This window comes from Poecilia formosa, unplaced genomic scaffold (genome assembly GCF_000485575.1).
Source record: "Poecilia formosa unplaced genomic scaffold, Poecilia_formosa-5.1.2 Scaffold47, whole genome shotgun sequence".
NCBI classification, from domain to species: domain Eukaryota; kingdom Metazoa; phylum Chordata; class Actinopteri; order Cyprinodontiformes; family Poeciliidae; genus Poecilia; species Poecilia formosa.
In genome coordinates, this window is record NW_006799986.1 from 1,867,650 (window position 1) to 1,888,761 (window position 21,112).

The window sequence follows — 21,112 nt, forward strand, 5'->3', positions numbered from 1 at the left end:
CTGTTTGGTTGCAGCTGCAGCACCTTGGTGGCCTTCCGGATGAGCTCCAGGCAGGCCGGCAGGACGCGGTCGAAGAGGCCGGTGATCAGCGCTTTGTGCTCATCGTTGAGCGAAGTCGGCAGAGTGTTGAGCCAAGACAGCATGTGAGGCCTCCAGCCGAGCATGTGGGGCTCCAGGTAGATCATCCCGCAGCGAGACACCTGTCAGCAACACAGCAGGTAAAACACTTTGGCTGCTTTTGTTTACAGGCGAGAGTTTACAGACTGAAAACTCTGCAGTGAGACGGATAAAAAAACACAAACGTCTAATAAAAACCCAGTTATCTTCAGGAAGAAACAGACTGGAGAGCAGAGTTATGTAACCTGTATTGGAAATGCTGTTTTCAGCTTATGAAGTCTGTGATTGTGATCATTTGCAGCGTTATGGAGGGTCGAACGCAGACAGCAGCAAAGTGGGATTATATTGGAGATGATTTATTGAGAAAAATCTAAAAATCCATAGATGGAGGATACAAGGAGAGGGAATGAAACGAGTTAAAGTGAAAGAAAAATCAGTACGGAAGCCCAGAAGGAGCACCGAGACCTTAGATCGATTAAAATAAGACTGACAGTAACTACAGGTTTTAGTTGGGACCTATTGTTTTATAACTTTAAAAATATAATATTCTAATTATATTTTATATTTGCAAAAATATTATTTTCCTTTCCTCTCAAATTTAAAAGTTGTGTGAAAGTTTTAAAAAAGAGTCTAGATTGAAACATTGTCAAATTAGTTTGTTTTCTTTCCTTGCACATCATTAATAAAAAGCATCTCTGGCTATAAAAATATATTTCTTTCATTTTTATTGCAAAAAAGTGGAAAAAATGTCTTTAATTTTAAGTTAGAAAAATTACAGAATTTTTCCATTTGTCATACAGGACATAATTAAAAAACTGTTCCTGTTTGTTGGATAGGAATAAAAAAAGACTGAAAAACATACAACAGATTATTTTATTATTATTTTTGCTGGTCTTTCAGGACCCAAGCAAGAAAAAAATACAAAACGTTTTTTTTTCCACTGTTGGATGTTTGCTGCGGTAATGAAAGAAAAATATTTTTTTAAGTCAGAAATACTTAACAAAAAAATGCAATTTTGGACGTCGCATTTTTAAAATTATTCCCTTTAGAAAAAAAAATTGAAAAAAAGAAAAGAAAATTATAAAGGTCAGACTTAGAAAATTGGTTTTCACAAAAAAAATAAAAAGATTTTGGCTATCAGGACTTGAGCAGATCAGCAACCAAACACCAAGTTTAAAGGTGACAACAAAATAAAAATAGCAGCATGAAAACAGGAAGTAAACAGGAAGCAAACAGGAAGTAAATGGAACCAGATCACCAAAATAAAACCAGAATGATTACCGGATAAAAGTCCTCGTCTAACAATCGTTGGAGATGATTTACAGTATTTTTGGTTTTATTCCGGAGTCATCCGTTAGCTTTTTGTCCCTGCGTTCTCACCGTAGCCGGGGACGCCACCTCCAGGTCCATGGGCTCAAAGATGAGGCTCATCTGTGGCGACATCTGGATGATTTCGCCGCTCATCAGGCACAGCTTCTTGTTGTCGTCCAGCACGGTGTTCATGTTCTCGATCCACACGGCGTCGACCGGACCGTCAAAGATCAGCCACTTCCTGTCAGGGCTCTGCCGGACAGGAGGTCAGAGGTCAGCTTTGGTCCTGAGCTTCATTTCCATCATAAAGGCTCAAATATATTCATCTAAACATTTCAGTTATGGCATGGAAAAAATTTTACAAGTGAAATAATCTGCCAATGAACTAATATTTTTTATCAATATAAGGGAATTATTTACTTACAACAAGCTCCTTTATCTTGCTGAAAAGTTATTTGTAAGTTAGTTTTGTCTTAATGCAAATGTAATAAAATCTTTGCAATAGAAACTAGTGAACAATACTTGGTCAAATTTAGTGTTTTTGCAGTGAAGTAGAGCAGAACCAGAACAGGTTTTAAAAAATCGTTCAGACTGATCTGATGCCTACAACAGTGCAAAAGAGTCACTGCAGATAAAGAACAGGAGCAGTAAAAAAGTAAGGCAACACTTTATTTGAAGGGGTTTGCATAAGACTGACATGACGCCTGTCATGAACATGAAGAAGTCTTTATGAATGTTTATGACAGTTGTCATGAAGTGTCATTCGGTAAATAACAACACTTTTAATGCAAAGTTGCTCTAAAAGTTGCATTGAAAGTACATTAAAAATGCCAACTTTGCATTAAATTAACATAATTTACAAAATCATGAATCTAGAATGACCCTGATACGCCGTCGTAGATATATAAGTTTGATAAAAGTGACATTTTTCAGCCATAAAGTCGTTGCTGATCGTTTAGAGTCGTGGTTTTCGGTCTTTAGACGCCCGTCAGAGCGCCGCCGGTCCAACATCCTTCATTAGCCACGAACTGCATTCTCTTCCTTTCTCTTCCTCAAACAGCGCCGCCGACTTCCAAACATCGTTTCAGCTCCTGAGAGTCGTCAACAAGGTGACGGACAGAAACACACCTAAGGTGATTTAATGGAAGCTGACGGAGCCGTTGATCCTCCAGAACCTTAAATTAATGCGTTATCATGCAGACAAATGGGCCGGGCAGCGCCGGCGCCATCCGGGCTGCACTGGGACGTGATTATGTTGTAATATGATGATCTCGCAAGAAAATAAATAAAATAAAAATGTGTGCATGAGGAATTTAATCCAAATAGCTGCTTCTGACTCCAAATAAAAAGAGAAAATCAGTTATCAGTTATGAAATCCTGTTATTTCTAAAAATGATCTTTAACTGTTTTTGTTGAATTGTCTCTCCTAATCCCGCCTGAAACAAAGAACAATTTGCAAAGAAAAAAATGACAACTTCATAAAAGAAGTTTCTTTTGATCTGACAAGTCCATTCGCAAACAATTCAAGAACAGGACGAGGAAATGATTTTCCATCAGCGCGTCTGAAACTGCCTGCAGATCTGGAAACAGAGTTATTAAAGATCACATTTTAACAAGACAACCAAATGTTTCTATTGTTCGGCCGTCAGCGCGGTCGTTCTTCCCGTTCGCTTTTAATTGAAATGTCAACTCTTTTAAGCAATAATCCATCCAGAAGTGGCGCTCTGACGTGGAGGAGGCGCTGCTGCGTATCAGCGGCGCTGCTCAGCCTCTGTGTGATTCACTCCTGAGTTGCTCATTATAAAGGAATCATACTGTGTGCTGCATCGACTGATTCTTCATCACCGCTGAACTCTGCCAGGCGGAATCGCTGCCCGAGCGTTTCAGCGCCAGAAAACGTTGCCTTCAGGCGTCAGCTGAACACAAAAAAAACAAAAACAAAAACAGGGAAACTGCTTCCTCAGTCCGTCTGTGAGGAGAACTGAAAACTGATTCTCATGTTGCTCTGATTTGGATGGAAACCGTTAAGGACTTTAATAACAACTAAAACTGATGCTTTTGTGAGTTTTATCTGTGAAAGATGCTACATAAGCAAATTTGTCTTACTTATACATTGAATTATCAGTGAGTGCTATCAAAACAAACATGCTAACTTTAGCTGGACACCTTGCAGCATGTCATCTCGCGTAAAATCCCACCCCCATCTCCCTGATGGAGGGGAGAAAGCTGCTCACTAATCAAAACTAGCATTGGTTGTAGCTGTCAGGTTGTCAAAATAAAGCCCTAAATGTTAAAAATATGTGATAAACAAAAGACAAAGAGATGCAGTGCTGTGATACTGTCTGCACTATGACAACTACATAACAAGATCAGGAAAAAGTTTTAATTAAAAGGCAAGGGAGAGGGAAGTAGTTCAGTTATGCTAGCCTGACTATGACAATCTTACTAAGTAGATGTGCTGTGGAATTCAGTGTGTTCCAGTTCAGTTAAAAATAAAAAAGGCGACCTTCACACCAACAGATCCCAGTTTAAATTAGCTAATCAACTATTAAGTTACCTTAGTCAATAGCAGCATTAGCTAATCTATCACAGCAATCACTTATTAATAATCATAAAATAAACATCAAGTCTAGAAACATAAAACTGTAACGGATTAAATGTTCTGTTCTTTGTGTGAGAAATGTTTGAATGATCTCAAATCCCAAAACATAAAGTGGTGTTAGTGTCAGTTGCTATGGCAACAAGTCTGTGTGTAGTGAAGCCGACACAGAGAGCTAAAAAAGTGGTTTTGAGTTGTTCTTTATCGGTTATTATGCATTATTTTTCCATTTGCTTTGGCGCACTGCACTAAATTAATAGTACCTGCATCTCCAGGTTGTTTTTCAGTTAGGTACCGTGTTGGTGCAATGCTTTAGCATTAGCTTCCGATAGATACGGTGTTGGTGCAATGCTTTAGCATTAGCTTTCGATAGATACGGTGTTGGTGCAATGCTTTAGCATTAGCTTCCAATAGATACGGTGTTGGTGTAGTGCTTTAGCATTAGCAGAACCAAAGTTTACTATTAGTGCTTTAGGGTTAGCACAGCTAGCTTATTCGTTAGCAGTGTGCAACACTGATAGTTTTTGATTCTCCAGTGTTTTTGTGGTATCGATTGTTGCCAACACCCACTGACTGACCTCATATCTGAGGCTGCAGGTATTAGCTAACATGACAGGCGATGTTTTTACCTTGGAGGAGGCGAAGACCCTGAAGCTGACAGCCAGGATGCCGTCAGACCACTCATGGGAAACCGGGTCAAACTGGCCGTACAGCTGGCCCATGGTGATAGATTTGGGGTTGATGACTGTGATCTGGACCTGGTTCTCATCCATCAGACCCTAAAACGATGAAAGACATGAAAACATGAGAAACCAACCTACAGAAAGAGGAACAACTACAGACACTAAAGTGGAATAAAACCGATATGTAGCTAAAACACCAAGACAGAGCAAACTGCTTCTAAACAACGAGAGACGAAGGAGGGCAGAGCTGAACACAGCCACAGGGAGGATGAGGATTCTCCACAGGCCTTCATCTTCCTCCTCCTCGCCATATAAATCCAGTCAGCTGGTTCTGGGCGGTGCTGAGAGATCGATAACGGCTGGACGGAGACCGCAGCGCTCCAAACAGGATGTGATAAAAAATAAAAAAAAAACTCTCTGGGTTCAACAAGAAGGTTTGGGAATAATCCAGATGAGAATTAGGGAATCTGAAAATATTATAAAAGAAAATTCTGACTTTTCTCAGAATTCTGGCTTTTCTCCAAATTTGGACTTTTTCTCAGAAATCTTTTTTTCCTCAAAGTTTCAATTTGAATCTCAAAGTTCAATGTTTTTCTCAAAATAATAACTTTTTTCTTTGAATTCTGAGTTTTGATCTCAGAGGATTAAAGTCAGAATTGTAAGACTGAAGACAAAATTCTGAAAAAAATTTGGAAAAATGTCAGGATTCTTTTTTTTAGTGGTCCTAATTGTCGCCCACAGAAGAAGGTCGTCATGCTTGCATGGTTCGGGAACCTTCTTAAAATCTTGACTGGACCTGCAGTTCTGGTGCAGCTGCTGCACAGACGGCCTCCCACCTGGGTAAAGATGTCCTGAAGCGCTGCAGCCAGCACGCGGTAGGCCGAGGTTTTCCCTCCGAACGGTTCGCCCACCACCATGAAGCCGTGCCGCACGATCATCATCTCATAGATCTGCAAGATTTTCTCAGCAAAGAAGTTGGTGACCTGCAGGTTCATGGTCTGGCAGTTTTCTGTGATGGCGTTCAGGAGAATGTTGTAGTCTCGATCCGGGAGCTTCACACCCGGGAAGAGATCGGAGGTAATACCCTGCAACGGGAAGGTCAGTTACTCAGTTACTAAATATGGAATGAAGCACAACACTGTTTCAGAAACACATCGACGATTAGTGGCATCCCTGCAACAGACGGGTAAAAATAACAGAGTTAATTTTCTATGATTAACACAAAAAAGGATTACTTTAATCAGGTAAAAATTAGCCAAATTCAGATTTGTCATCAAACAACTTAATCTTTTTTTATGCAACATCAAAAATACATTAAAAGATGCAAATAAGCCTCTAAATTAATTCCTTTTTTAAGTAAGAAAATAAACACTTTACTACTTAATGCTGAAGCAAAACTCCCTGCCTGTGAAATGAGTCTTTACTAGAGGCTCTGTGTCAACATACATGTGGCTATTTTAATGCTTAGTTAAGAATCCCACGAAACAATTGGGAGATAAATCATGATGGATGGACGTCGTGAATGGAGGTTACGGGTGAGAAACGCAGAACTGACAGTGAACTTCTCCGTTAATCAGGAGAACGGTGAGCTCAAAAAACCTCAAAAAGCTGCAGATCGTGGGACAGGAACTTCGGCAGATTGACGTCGATGATGGATCTCAGCAGCAGAGTGTCTTCGTTGTCATCTGGGAAAGCCAGCTGCAGAGGGAGGAGGGAGCGGGATGAGAGAAACACCGGCGAGAAAACAGGGGAAGGAACAAAACAAAACCAATGGAGAACAAAACAGGGACACGTAACACTGTGAAGACGTGATATAAACACATGTATCATGAATGAGAAATAGGCCATACACTTTAGCTACGGAAAAAAAAGGAGGAGTAAATTTCTGCCGAAAAATCTCAGAAAATTTCTAGGAAAAAAATTTTATGGCAAAAACATGGAAAATTTCCAAACGTAAAACATTTTCGACTTTTTTCCATGTTTTTCTAGAATTTTTTAAAATATTTTTTTCTAGCAAATTGTTGCTAGAAGAAGTAGAAAGTTTTTTCTAGAAAATTCCTGAGATTAATGTCAATATTTATCGGCAGTCAATTTTTTGTTTGTTTCAAAAAGTCCCTAAAGTTGTCTTAAAAGTTGCTAAATATAGCAGTAAAGTCAGTGGGGTGTCAACGCGGCCCTGCTTAACCTGCTGCGGTCAGGCCCAATCTTAGCCACGCCCCCTCCGCGTCTCTAGGCTCCGCCCACTTTGGTGGAAATTTCCAGCTTTTGCTTCCACATAAAGACTAAAATAAAATAAAAAAATACACAAATGGCATAATTACGAAATAAATTCAGACAGAAGAAAAGAAGACTTAAAACAACATTTTCTAATACAAATCTTGAAACCAAGATTTATCGGTTAAGCTTAGGAACGATCATCAGTATTAGTCTTTTCACTCATCTAAAACAGAAACTCCTGAAAAAAGTTCATGTTTGTGTTAATAATTATTATAAATAAACCCAGATGACTATAATCTAACTTAACATTTCAGTTGTTCTTCAGAGCTGTTAAATGTTTCATTAGACCAACAGCAGGACGCCGGGACCAACCTTCAGGTTTCCTGCCGCGGTCAGCACAGACTTTACGGCTCTCATGCCGTAGTCATAGTGACTCTGGGAGGACAGCTGCTCCGAACACAGTCGATACGTGGCCACGATTTTCACCGAAAGAGGCCGAGCCGTCACGAAGCCGCAGGAGTACAGCACGATCTCCGCGATCATGGCGTAATCCGGCACCATCATGGCCACCGTCCTGAACAGAGCCTGGAGGGAAGCGGCGGTTTGGGTTCAGAAAGAGTTCAAACTTAACTTAGTAACACTCTAACACTGCAACAACATCAGAATATACACCGAATTACTACAAATTATCAATAAATGGCTTGTTAGATTAATATTAGATTAAATTAGTTCCAATCGAAGGTCCGCTTAAACCTTCTTTTAGAGGTGTAGTTTGGCCACCATCCAGCAGAGGGCGCCGCTGGTCATCCTGAAGCGGAGCCAGAAACAAACAAAATAAAATTTTATGCAGTTCTGTTTAGAAACATGAACACTGAAATCGCGCCTTAAGTTATCATATTAATAGTGCTTTATTCAGCACAGCTACAGTTTCAACTTCTCATTCAAAAATTACTGACAGAAAAACACAAAGCACAACAGAGAACAAATGCGTAAAGGTAAAAATATACAACAGCACATCAGGGTGCCTGGAGACAGAAAAGAAGAAGTAATGTCCACCAAAAAATGTGGAAATGTGAGAGTAATCTCAGAAAGATTTCTGAAAGATTTCAAGAAAAAACTTTCTTGAAATCTTTCTGAGTAAAAAAAAGTAAAGAAAAAAATGACAGTTGAAACTCAGAAATGTCCACAATTTTCCAGAAAATTTTGGAGAATCTCAAAATGTCTGTTTTTTTTCTAGAAAATTTTCGAATTTTGAAACTCAGAAATTTCAAAGTTTTTTAATACAGAGATCAATTTCAAACTTCTTAAGTGAAATATGCTCCTTTTTTGTCTACAGTGGCACAAAATGATGTAAAAACAAATAAATAAATGTCAGTAATGTGGAAAAAAAACAACATTTTCTGTTTATTCCGTCAGTATGTAACGTTTTGGACACAACATAATGTTAAAATTTAATTGTGTTTTTTTTTTAATTCAGCATGTTAGAAGAAATTAACCCTTTATGTTATGAAAAATTGGTTCCACCTCCTGAAAGAAGAGAAAACTCAGGATTGGCAGCTTATCCATTGATCATTAGCAGATTGATAACCTCAGATTGACTCATTAATCGCTAAGTGTTGGGAATCGGTGCGTTTTGTAAAGTCTGGGCCGGCGGCGCACCTTGAGGTTGTCTGGCAGCTCTGAGCGTCCAGCATAGCCTGGGTTCATGGTGATGAAGACGGCGCAGGACGGGTCCAGTTTCAGCTCCGTCCCCTCAAACATCAGCATGTCACAGTGAGCAGCGATCCCTGCACAAACGCACGCAGTCAGACCGAGGGACGGTCTTAATCAGCACGGTGCAAATGTTAACACAAAGTACAACACCTGGAAAACTACTGAAATACTAAAACATAAAGTCCAAACGGGTTTACTCTGTCAAAACTCAGAAACAGTAAAGACAAAACTAAGCTAAACTAAAATAAGTGATTTAGGAAATTACCGAGCAGCATTACAAGCCATCCAGGAAAAAGATAATTGTATGGTGTTTTCTGTGATTATTTTACTTATATAATGTGCTTCATTCAAATTGAATTTTTCCACTTTATTAAATACGACTGCATGTTTGTACCTTTATGAAACCTAAACTTGTCAAATCGAAAATAAGGACTTGTCTCTACAGGATAAAAACATGCAGAATGTGTTTCAGTTCACTTTGAACGGTTGTAAGAACAGTACGGTTAGAAAACTCAGAGTAAATAAAACATTAATAAGCATTTAAAAAGCTGCTGCAGCATCTTTAAAATGATCAAAAACCCAAAGCAGACTCAGCAGAGGAGAGTTTCCTGGCCTTTCCTAACAGTTGCCTTTCTTTGTAGTTTAAAACCGATTCATTTTTTCATTTCTTTACTCCTGAATCTTTGCCATGCCTTTGTTTTCTGGTCCACTGCCAGTTTCCTTCAGCATCAGACGGGAAAGTGAACGAACCTCTCTGGATGGTGAGAATCTGCTGCGCCACAACGGACAAAACCTCCAGGTCGATGCGGTTAAACTCATCAAAGCAGGCCCAGGCGCCGCACGACAACAGGCCCTGAGCACACACACACACACACACACACACACACACACACACACAACATCCAGTAAGATTCACCTCAAAATAAAAACAACAGAAACATCAGGTCTGAATTTTTAAAGCCATTTTTTATTTATCAGGTGATGAGAGCGGAGAGCTGCACCTTTGTGCAGTAATTCAAGGTGAGGCGGATCGAAGGATGCAATAGGAGAAAACTGAAAACAAACGTGGCATAAGAGAAGATATTCTCATCTTGATGCGTTTTTCGGATGGATTTTTGAATTTGATATCTCTGCTCACAACAGAAAAATATACTCAGGTAAGAGAAGCTCGACTTTAACTTATTTTTACTCAAGTAAGAGTAAAAAAGTATTTGGTAAAAAGTTGAATCAAGTAACCGATCAAATGATCAATTATTTCATATTTAAAAATGACTTGATCAGAATATAAAGCTAAGTGGAAATGTTGGTATTTTTTAACCAGAACAACAATTATTAATATAAATAACATAATTACAAAATAACAAAAGCAGGCAAAAACAAACAAACAATTAAATCAATTTAATTAAATGTAAAGTTTACTTTTTTACTCTTAATTGAGTAATTTCTTGGGCAGCTACTTTTGAGTAAAAATAAGTTGAAGTAGTTCTACGTTCAGGTCTGGATCCTGAATAATCACCAAAGATGATGAAGTAAAAACGGGAGAAGGTTCTGGATTGACAGCATGTTGCTACGGCAACAGGGACAGCTGTGAATGTAAACACTGGATCTGTGTTGTAAGAAGCTTTAGAGCCGATCTATTTTGAACATTCACATTTTGGTTTCTGTTCTTTCGGTTTGGCTTCTACTGATTCTAAAAACAGACCAAGAGTTTAAAAAGCGAAACAATAAAACCATCCAGCTGTTTGTTGGCAGTGAGTGTGAGAAATCAGAAGGGGATGTACTGACTTTGAAGAACTTTCCCAGCGCGATGTAGTCCAGTCCGTCAGAGCAGTTGAAAACCACGCACTGCTTCGCCACAGCCTTGGCCAAGTCCTTGGTGGTTTCTGTTTTTCCTGTGCCTGCGGGGCCCTCAGGGGCCCCACCCAGGTGGAGGTGGAGGGCGCCAAACAGGGTGCTGAAAATCACCACAGAACAGCAAAACGACAACATTTACAACCGACTGCTGGGATTGGAAACTTATTTTTTATACAAAACAAATTTTAGCGGACAGATAAATAGTCAAGCAGGACGACGGAGCGCTGGGGCCGAACGAAGAAACGCGAAGCGACACGTCTAGACCTCAGCGCGGGTTCGAGTCCCGGCCAGGTGACCTTACATGTCCCTCTCCTTCCTGTCAACCTACTGTCAAATAAACACCAACGAAATCCTAAAACATAAATAAGTTAATAATTAAATAAAGAAATAAATAAATAACATTCAGACAACAAATTCATAATATTACAAGAATATTATGAGAATAAAGTTGAAATAATAGAAGAATAAAGTCATATTTTGAAAATAAAATCATAATATTAAGAGCGTGAGGTCATTTTATGGCTTTATTACAGTAATTTTATATTTTTTAATTTCTTAGCGTGGCCCCAACACTCCGTTAAAAACCAGAGAGTTTTCCTGATCTATTTTTACCGGTAGCAGCGGTCAGTCAGTGGAGTAATGACCAGCCTCGGAGTGTTGCCCAGGTATTCGTAGCCGTACGGTAAACCAGCGTTGATCATCTTGGTGTAAAGGTTATTCTCCTGCACAGATTGGAAATCGGATCCACTGAGTTTCTCCCATGAGCCAATCAGAAAGCCCCAGCTGTGCTCAACGTACCACCCAGTAGTACCGCAGCTGGCTCAGCCACTCAAAGTCATTTTCGTCACGCACGCCTTTATGGACCAGCGTGGCCAGAACGTCCCGGGCGTGGACGTCCAGCACCACCAGGGCTCCCAGGGTCACCCGGTTCTGTTTGGACAGCTTCCCCCGAACCAGAGCCACGATGTCGTCGATCTGCCTGTTGTTCTGCTGCAGGTAGGCCTCCAGGGCCTGGGCAGAGGCAGCAGGAAAAACGTCACCAAGACAGATTCTCAAAGCTTTTCACTCATGTTAAAGTCGTGTTGCAGCTCCATCTTCACACTAAACACAGGCAGAGTTTATTACTAATAGTATTAAGGAGATAAAATTCAACCATATCAGCAGTGGTGGGCATCAGCTAATGTGCTATTAGCGCAGTTAATTTGTCACTTTGCCCTTAGTCCTTTTTTCACACCTCATAGTTCTATAGATTCTGTTCGACTCGGGACCAAAGTTGAAACATTTCAGCCGCTGCGGTTTTCTTTCACACTGTATTCTCAAATTATTCAAACTTTGGCCTCGGACGGTTGGGTCATTTTTGTTCTGCAACCCCAGCAGAGTTCCACCCGTTACCTAGCAACCCCAGCAGAGTTCCACCCGTTACCTAGCAACCCNTCCACCCGTTACCTAGCAACCCCAGCAGAGTTCCACCCGTTACCTAGCAACCCAAGGAGAGCTCCAGCACTTTTGGTCAGCTCTATGCGCTGTACACTGGCTGCTGGAAAAGACAAGTGTTTACACATGTGCAAGATGCTCCACTTCTACTTTTCAAAGATGTACGGTTGTATAACTGCACGTCTGTTTGCAGCCATTTTCACATGCGAATGTAAACATTGAGTTAGAGGATGTGGCCAGCAGCAACTTTTTAGGATTTAAAGTGATAAGAGACGCCCTAAAACAGCTAAAATGTAATTATCTAAGAATGATTATTTGAAAAAAAAATGTAGTGAACATGTTCTGTATCGCCCATGGATTTAACATAACCTTTTCAAGGAAGCATAATCGGTCGCCTTTAAAGCGATAGCAGCTAACCTTCTAGCTAGCAGTGCCCACCACAGGTAATCTTGAAGCTAACAGTTGGGAACAAAGACAGAAAGGAGCGGATCACCTCCGGTCCTGAAGCCAGAGCTTCATGGATGTCTTTGGTCCAGTAGACCTGTGAGACACACAGCACCGTCTGACCCGGCCAGGCGCGGACCCAGTCGGTTCTCTTCTCATTTGGGTAAGCCGTGATTGCGTCTCCGATGACCTTCTGCAGGGACACGATCATGCCGTTCTCCAGCTCCAGCAGCCATTTCTCCACCTGGCCCCTGGTTTTGGAGGTGGAGATGATGTCCAGGAGCTGCACCGTTTCTCCCTCGCTGCTCTTCATATGCGTTATGTCCAGAACCTCGGTGAACACAACACTGGCAATGCCTTCGAAGCACTTCTTCAGATGGGGCTGCACTCTGGTGCAGGAAGCAACACAACACAGAGAGGGCGAGAGCGGCCCATTACAGAGACTCATAACTATCAGTCGTTTATGTTTTAATGATTTTTAGTTTAACTTGAGTAAACAAACTGAAACATCAGAGGAAGAAAGATAAATAAAGTGAAATTAGATAATTACACAAAATCAGGTGTTACACTGCAAAAACAGAAAATCTTACCAAGTATTTTTGGTCTATTTTCAAAAAGACCAAATTTGTTATTACACCTGAAATAAGACAAAACTAAATTACTAGTAACTTTTCAGCAAGACATACATAGGAGCTTGTTTTATGTCCGTAATTCCTTAATACTGATGAAGGTGTACTGGCTCCACTGGCAGATTATTTCACTTATTATATGGGAAAACTGTTTTGCTTTAAGTGTAAAAATGTTTAACTTTTTTTAATCAAAATTAAGGAATTATTTATGTAAAACAAACTCTTATATCTAGCTGAAAACTTACTTATAAGTTGGTTTGTCTTACTTCAAATGCACAAAGATATTTGAACAGAAACTAGACTAAAAATACCTGGTAAGATTATTTGCTGATTTTTTCACTTACAACATGAGAAAATTTAAAGTTAATCTGCCAGTGGAACTAGAACATCTTTATGAAGGACTTATTTTTAAATCAAGCTCCTGTATCTTGCAGAAAAGTTGATTCTAAATTAGTTTTGTTTTATTTCAAGCGTTCTCAGATATTTGCATTAAAAAACAGACCAAAAATAAAATAAAGATTTGGTGTTTTTTCAGTGAGAACAGGCTTTTCAAAAGGTCCAAATGCAGAACAACAGCAACTATGTAACAAATGTTGCAATTTTGACCCAATTCTGGACTATCAGGTGTTAAAAACCCCTAAATTTAACATATTTCTCTGCTTTTTTAACATAACATGCATCCCTGCATGTGTTGCAGGAGTTTGTAGAAAACTGATGGTATAAAACTGCAGCCGGTGACCAATCTGACAAACATCCGCCCAAAACTAATACAGTCTCTCTAATATTAACCACCATCTGTGTGTGACACAAACACAAACGGCAGAAATCCACGTCTTACGGAGCGGACTGCTGGCTTTGTGTCTGCGCTGACATAATGAAAAATTCCTGCCAGTTGCACAGAGATTGAGGGATTGCAGAGTGAAAAGGAAGCGAAAATTGAAATAGCATGGAGAGTATGAAAGGTTAAAGCATCTTTTGTTTGGAATCACAATCTACTAAATGGATTTCCCCTGTGAAATTAGATAAGGGTGGATTACTGTGGAGAGTTTATGGAGAAGCATTATGGAGATACAGGAGGTTTTATACCTCGCCGTGTTTCCATTTCCACCCTCCACACCTTTGAATTTTGTTCTTGCTTCTTTCTTTTTGCACCTTAGATCATCCAAATAAAAATAACCAGAGTAAATACAAAAAGCTGATTTTTCAATTATGATTTCATTTATTAAAGGTGAAAGCTATTACACAAATATGGTACCATGTGAAAAACATACTAATTATTTTTTGGTTACCTGCATTTTCTGGTTCAGTTTTATGAACCACACTGTTTAGTTCTGTAAAGTTCCTGGTGCAAATATCTTAGCACACCTGAAATAAGACAAAACTAACTTACAACTAACTTATCAATAAGAAACAGAAGCTTGTTTTAAGTAAATAATTTCTTAATATTTATGAAAAATTACTAGCTCCACAGGTAGATTGTTTCATTTATGGGAAAAATGTAAATGTAAGTTAGTTTTGTCTTCTTTGTATTTGAACTAGAAACTAAATAAAAAATACTTGGTAAGATTTTGGGTTCTTGCATGCCGAACTCTTCTCACTAACAGACTTGTGAAACTGGGAAATATCCTAAATAAAACACGCTTGACAACTGGAAGTAGGCTTACACCAAGCTCTTCTTTAGAGCTCTACGAAACTCAGTCAGGGTCAAAGTTCATTACTTTTTTTGCACATTTTTGTACTTCCTTTGGCCTCTATTGCTTCTATAAACAGCCCAAGTACTGGAAAAAACCATCAAACTATTTTTTGCCAAAAAGTTAATCTTTTTTGGTGTCTGGAAAATGAGCCATTTCAAAAACCTCCTGATCGTTAAGTTACATTCGAGCAGTTACCTAGCAACCCTAGCGGAGTTCCGCCGGTTACCTAGCAACCCCAGCCGAGCTCCAGCCAGTTTGGTCAACTGGTTTTACCGCTGTAGGCGCTGTACAATGGCTGCTAGAAAAGACAAAGTGTTTTGTTGTTAACTTACCATCCAGGAACCACTTGCTGCACTCTTGTTGGTTGTGCGGGAGGCTCCACTAATGTTTTTCAAAGACGAGCGGTTGCATAATTGCGTATCTGTTCACAGCCATTTAAATGTGGGAGTGTAAACATTGAGTCAGGGGGCGTGGTCAGCAGCAGCTTATTTGGATTTAAAGTGAAAAGATGCCCTAAAACAACTAAAACCTCATTATCTAAGAATGATTTTGTGCAAAAAATGTAATGAACATGTTTTGTATAGACCATCTTGCTCAAAGAAGCATAACGGGTCACTTTTAGGCAGGATTTGTCTGCCTACACACCCAGACTGATGTCATTAATAAAATTAGAGCTACAGCTGGTACCTTGTGGGGTCTTTGGTCTCTGAGAGGATCTCCAGAAGTTCTTCATTGGACAGGAAGAAAAATCGAGGGAAAAAGAGACGTTTTTTCTCCAGGTAGTTATTCAGGCCTTTCAGGATACTTTCCAGGAACTCGTTTGAGTGTTTCAGCTTCTCCAGCATTCTCTCAACCTCCACCACAGCCAGAACATGTTTGTCCTGCAACAGAAACAGCAGTGACCATGGCTTTCTTCAACCAGAGACTGTGAAGTCTTTGTTAACGTTTCAGGGTGAAATTTAAAGGATTTAATGTTGCAGATCAAAGGTTCCAGGTTAAAAAGAAGCAGAAACAGGAGTTTTTACAGTGCAGTTTCAGATCTTATCAATTTCTTTGTTTTTTAAAGATTTATTTTTTGGAAAAGTTTGATTTTTTTTCACTTAAAATAAATGTCAGTGCATCCGGGGCGGCCATCTTGTTTGATGCGCTTGTTTTACAACTTCTGTTTATTTGGACTTTGAATTCAGGTCAGCTCTACAGGGAGCAGCCAGGATACAATGTTTTATTTATTTTCATTGCAAGGACGAGGTTATAATATTACCACAGTACAGTCATAATATGAGGAGGATGATGTAGTGATTTTATGAGAACTCCAACATGACAAACAACAACAAAAAACACATTAAATGATTAATGTTGTGAAGGAATACTTTGGTACAAGTTTTACCAATAAGGAAATACTTCATCTTTTAACAGATGCAGGAGTTTATATTTCCAAGAAAAAATCTACACAAACTCAGTTGGTTACGTCAGAATCTTTTTCTCATTAAAACTACTTCTTCTTTAATAGTTAGGTGCAGCCCAACTTTATTCTCCTATTAAACAAAGAAATCTTCTAACCTGGCCCTAATACTCCATCATACAACTCACAGAAAGGATGATTCAAATACAAACCACTTTTTGAAAATACTTTTTCTATATTATTTAAGCAAAAAAAAAAGAAAAAAAAAACAGGCCATATGTAGAATCAGTTATGAAAAGGTCAGATTTCTGATGTCCATGTTGTGTTGGCCCAGTGGCCTAATGGATAAGGCATCAGCCTCCGGAGCTGGGGATTGTGGGTTCAAGTCCCACCTGGGTCGCAGCGAGACAGCATTGTTTTATGAAGGGAGTGTCTTCTGTAGGGTGAAAGGTCAAGTTAAAGAGGCAGTGCGCGTTGCCTATTGTAATCTACTGAAGACCTGTTTTATTAATAAAATATAAAAAAGGTTCTACTAAAACTTACATATAGAGAGTTGTGTTTTATTTTGTCTGTCAGAGTTTAAAATCAACAAGCTTCAGTTTCTGTTCAACTAAATTATCCATATTACAGGAAAATAAATTAAAATTCACCACTTTTACAACTAGAGACTTGTGATCTAAACTATGTCAAAATGTGGGTGTAGTGAGGAACTCTGACCTGAGCCTTCAGAGTCACATGAAGACAGTTACAAAGTCGGCCTTCTGTCACCTGAAGAACACTGCTAAGATTAAAGGACTAATCCACCTGTTTAGAGCCGCCTTTGATTCATAATAACTGGAACACTGATCAATACATTTGATATGTATTTGCAATAATCAGTGAGAGAATGTGTCAGAGATTTATTTATGAATGTCTTCAAAATCAGAAGTTTACATACAAAATGATTACTGTCTCTTTAAGCAATGAGACAGCTTGTTTTAAGCCAGTTATTGAATATTGATTTAAAAGTTCTAGTTCCACTGGCAAATTATTCCACTTATATCACGAGAAAACATCTTGTTATAAGTGAAAAAGTCTGCCAGTGGAACTAGTATGTTTCATCAATATTCAAAAATTATTTAATCATTATTTTGCTGAACAGTTTAGGCACCTTATTCCAATTGTTCTAAGATATTTACACTAGAAACCAGAACAAAAATACTTGGTAAGATTCTGTGTTTTTGCTGTGCAGCAGATGAAAATCTGATATCAGCTCTACTGCCGCCCCTAACAGGATTCCACCCTGGGCAGTTGCCCATTTCGCCCAGAAATCACTGGTTGAACTAGAAATTTTTTCATAAACATAAAGAAATTATTTACTTTACAGCTCCAATATCGTTCTGAAAAGATACTGGTAAGTTAGTTTTGTCTTATTTGAAGTCTACATTTGTACCATAAACTAGACTAAAATACTTGGTAAGATTTTATGTTTTTGCAGAGTATTGAGTGAATGATGTTAAAACATGAAATGAAACTTTTGGGGGGTTTTAGTCAGTAATTTTACCTTTTAATGGTAAAATAATATATAATGTAATTATAATATGATTTCTCTTGATTCCTCGTAGTCATGAAATACAACAATACAACCGACAATAAAAATAGAAGATTAAGAGCAGAGAATAGGAGGTTTTTGTCTTTAATCAGACAATAATCAGTGAAAGAGTCAGATGTTTTAAAGGCTAAATGAAGCGATCCGGCTCAGACGCCAACACCAAAAAAAAAAGAAAAAAAAAGAGTGATTTGATTGGGCTTCAAAGGCCAGACCATTATTCCAGCAAAGTGTGTCTGATTGATGAAGTATGATTCCATCTTTTCATAAATCTCATCATGCTTATGATTTTGGCCCATTCTTTGAGAGGACAATGTAATAATGGGTCTAATTTTATATTCAGGGAGCCAGCGGGAGCTATTCATGAGCACACTGAATGGATAACATGGTATTATGTGTGATAATGTCGTTTTTATGCACCGAACAGATGGCTTTGGTGGAGGACAGAGAGTGGGAAACTCTGAGGTAAAAGCATTTCAGCAGATATGCAAACCACATATGGGACAAATGTGGCTTATTAATTCAGGGTGCAGAGAAACTGTTTCACTAAATATCCTTTGCTGCTGTGCATGAATATGCTCTGGAACGATTTGTCGTTTATTTCCTATAAGCTGAGAGGAGAAAACATAAAGGTGAGCACAACACCATAAAACAACCAGCTGAAAATTAAATAAAATTATTACAGAAGACAAAAAAAGAGTTAATGTATCTGAGGATCCGTGGGTCTTGAGCTCCTCCTGGTGGCCGAACTGAAGATGGCAGTTTAGGAAAAATCAGGTTTTGATGATGATGTTGTTGGATGAAGCTGGGATTATTTTTAATTTTATGGTCTGGATTCTGCTGATCTTTGCATCATGATTTAAACAACAAAAGGATAAATACATTTTTACAAAAAACTGATTTCAAGTCTTTAAACACACCGAGCACTAGTCTAATTTCATTTTGTATTTTTTAACCTCTGTTTTTGTCTAGAAAATATTTTAAAGTTTTTATAGTACATTTTCCACTTTTCTAACTCAGAAATTTTGAAATAATTTTCTCAGAAATGTTTGGAATCGATGTACAATTTCATTGTGTTTTTTCTTTAAAATTTCAGATATTTTTTGGCGGAAATTTTTTCCCATCTTCAATGGCCCTAATACGGCACTGTAATTCGAAGTTACACATTTTCTAGAAAAAGCTCAGAAATTTTGAAATTAAACTCACAAATTGAAAAGTTTCTAATTTGCTAGAAAAAACTTTCCAAATTATTTCTCAAGAATTTCTAAGATTAATCTAAAAAGTTTTAAGTTTTATGGTTTTTCTAGCAAATGTTTGACTATTCTAACTCTGAGATTTCTGAGGTTTTTCCCCCATAAAGTTTCTGAGATTAATATAAATAATAAATAAATAAATAAATAAATGAAAATCTGAATTCTTTTCTAGCAAATTTTTGACTTTTTTTTCTGAAAAACTTCCGAGACTAATGTAAAAATTTCTTTTTTTTGGACAGAAAATTTACTTCTGGTTTTTCTTTCTGTCTACAATGTCATAAATACACATTTGTACGTAACAGTTGTCATTTGGTTTCTTTTTCAAATAAACCGTTTTCTTAGAATTTGTGGATCCTGGTCCAGATTTCTGCTGTAGTTCTGGGTGGAACTCATCTGCTAGCATCTGTTCTCCACAGAGCTGTAAAAAGTGAAACACAGGAAGGAAGAGCTCACCTGGGAAACCTGCATCATGGTTTCCCTCCATGTCTTGTCCACGGCCGTGAAGCGCCGGCCCTCCTCAGGCATCTGCACCATGATGTCAGGGGAGCTGAAGATGGGCTCCAGGTACAGCCAGACGAACTGCACCTTCAGCCACTCGTCCAGGATCTCCTGCAGGAGCAGCAGCTTGCCCTCCCACGCCCTGAAATGAAGCAGAAAACGGGACTCACACCTCGGGATGCTAATAATTAATCAACTTACAATTGTCGATTAGATTCAAATTAGTTCCAATCGATGAGCTAAAAACGTCACATTAGATCTTCTTTTAAAGTTGTACTTTGGCCACCATCCAGCAGAGGGCACCACTGGTCATCCTTTAACGGAGCCAGAAACAAAGATGGCGTCATCGTACCGGAACAGTAAAGAGTAACAGTCCATGTGAAATGGGTTTAATTTGTTCAGTTTAGAGTTGCAGGTGCTACATGTAGCACTGATTTTATATAATTAACATGTTTCCATCACATCTTACTGCTGCTGAGGCGAGGAGCGGCCATATTGAAATGCAAAGTTGGCCCTATGAGTTGCAACTGGGAATAGTCTGAGCTGCTCCCAGTTTTATGGTGGGAAATCTGACTTTGAGGGGCGTCACTTTTGACTTTTCCTGCTTTGAAGTTGGAATTTCCCAGTTTTGATCAGAACTGAAACGCAGCACTGGACCAACAGGGATTTTCTTCAGAAGTGGGGGGCAGCCATTTTGTTTCTTACTGTATCTGTGCCTCAAAGGGCTTGATGAAGGGTGAGCCCTTCATGGTTTGCGTCTTCACGATGTGGTCGTCCAGCAGCAGCTGGACTTCTTCCACGGACGACAGGATGAAGGTGCCCGTCTCCCGATAGGGCAGCAGGGTGAACTCTATGTCTGTCCACTCGCCGGCCATCTTCTCCAGGGCCTTCTCCAGAGAGTACTCCTTGCTGGCCGCCTCACTGATGCCGTCAAAGCTAGGCAGGTGTTCCTCCAGCTTCAGGGACAGGTACTGAGCCACGCAGGCCTGCTCGTCGGCCGGGTGCAGGGAGAAGCCGGCCAGCTCCGACATGGCGTCCCAGTGGCGGGTCCGCAGCCCCGGGTTGCACAGCACCTACACTCCGCCAGAGATCCCCAGCAGCACAGAAATGTCAGCTATTTAGGCTACGACACAGCAAATATTAGGCCCCAGTGGGATTAGGGCCACTGTAGATAAGAAATAAAAAGAAAAAGTACATTTCTGCCAAAAAACATTCACATTTTGAGATTAATCTCAGAAATTTTGTAGAACAAGGAAGTTTTGGGGCGCCAAAAGTTGAAGTTTTGCTAGAAAAAAATGAGATATTTCCTAGAAAAAAACTTGAACATTTGTGAGTTCCTAAAGTAAATAATTTGCAAGAAAATATTTGGAAATATTTTCCAAATAGATTAAGCTCATAAATTTACTATAAAAAACTTTTAAATCTGAGGTTTCAAAATGTGAAAATTTTATTTTCAGATTAAGTTTTGCAAGTTTTTTCTTGCTGTTTAAACTTTTTGAACTCAAATTTCCACATTAGTCCTCAAAAACTTTCAAAATTGTTCACAAAATTTCATTTTTCTCTTGCAAATTTTGAACTTTTGAACTCACAAATTAACATGTTTTTATACAACATTTATGAGATAATCCTCAAAATTTCATTTTTTCTGAAATTTTTTTAACTTTACAAACTCAGTA

General features: G+C 39.0%; 1 protein-coding gene and 1 non-coding gene across 2 annotated transcripts in view; one reads left to right on the forward strand and one right to left on the reverse strand.

Annotated features, from left to right (window-relative positions):
- Nucleotides 1-21,112, reverse strand: part of dnah7 (dynein, axonemal, heavy chain 7) — an 82,233-nt gene that overhangs the window by 46,878 nt on the left and 14,243 nt on the right. Inside the window, exons 18-32 of the mRNA XM_007552313.2 lie at nucleotides 20,142-20,509; nucleotides 19,392-19,578; nucleotides 15,383-15,576; nucleotides 12,422-12,761; nucleotides 11,293-11,505; nucleotides 11,107-11,216; nucleotides 10,426-10,594; nucleotides 9,391-9,493; nucleotides 8,587-8,714; nucleotides 7,300-7,512; nucleotides 6,310-6,408; nucleotides 5,547-5,795; nucleotides 4,657-4,806; nucleotides 1,498-1,680; nucleotides 24-200 (exon numbers count right to left, since the gene is read on the reverse strand). Coding sequence (XP_007552375.2) covers nucleotides 24-200; nucleotides 1,498-1,680; nucleotides 4,657-4,806; nucleotides 5,547-5,795; nucleotides 6,310-6,408; nucleotides 7,300-7,512; nucleotides 8,587-8,714; nucleotides 9,391-9,493; nucleotides 10,426-10,594; nucleotides 11,107-11,216; nucleotides 11,293-11,505; nucleotides 12,422-12,761; nucleotides 15,383-15,576; nucleotides 19,392-19,578; nucleotides 20,142-20,509 — 2,883 coding nt within the window. The remainder of the gene's footprint in view (nucleotides 1-23; nucleotides 201-1,497; nucleotides 1,681-4,656; nucleotides 4,807-5,546; nucleotides 5,796-6,309; nucleotides 6,409-7,299; nucleotides 7,513-8,586; nucleotides 8,715-9,390; nucleotides 9,494-10,425; nucleotides 10,595-11,106; nucleotides 11,217-11,292; nucleotides 11,506-12,421; nucleotides 12,762-15,382; nucleotides 15,577-19,391; nucleotides 19,579-20,141; nucleotides 20,510-21,112) is intronic.
- Nucleotides 16,425-16,497, forward strand: trnar-ccg (transfer RNA arginine (anticodon CCG)). The gene has a single exon. It is a non-coding gene; the product is annotated as a tRNA-Arg (tRNA).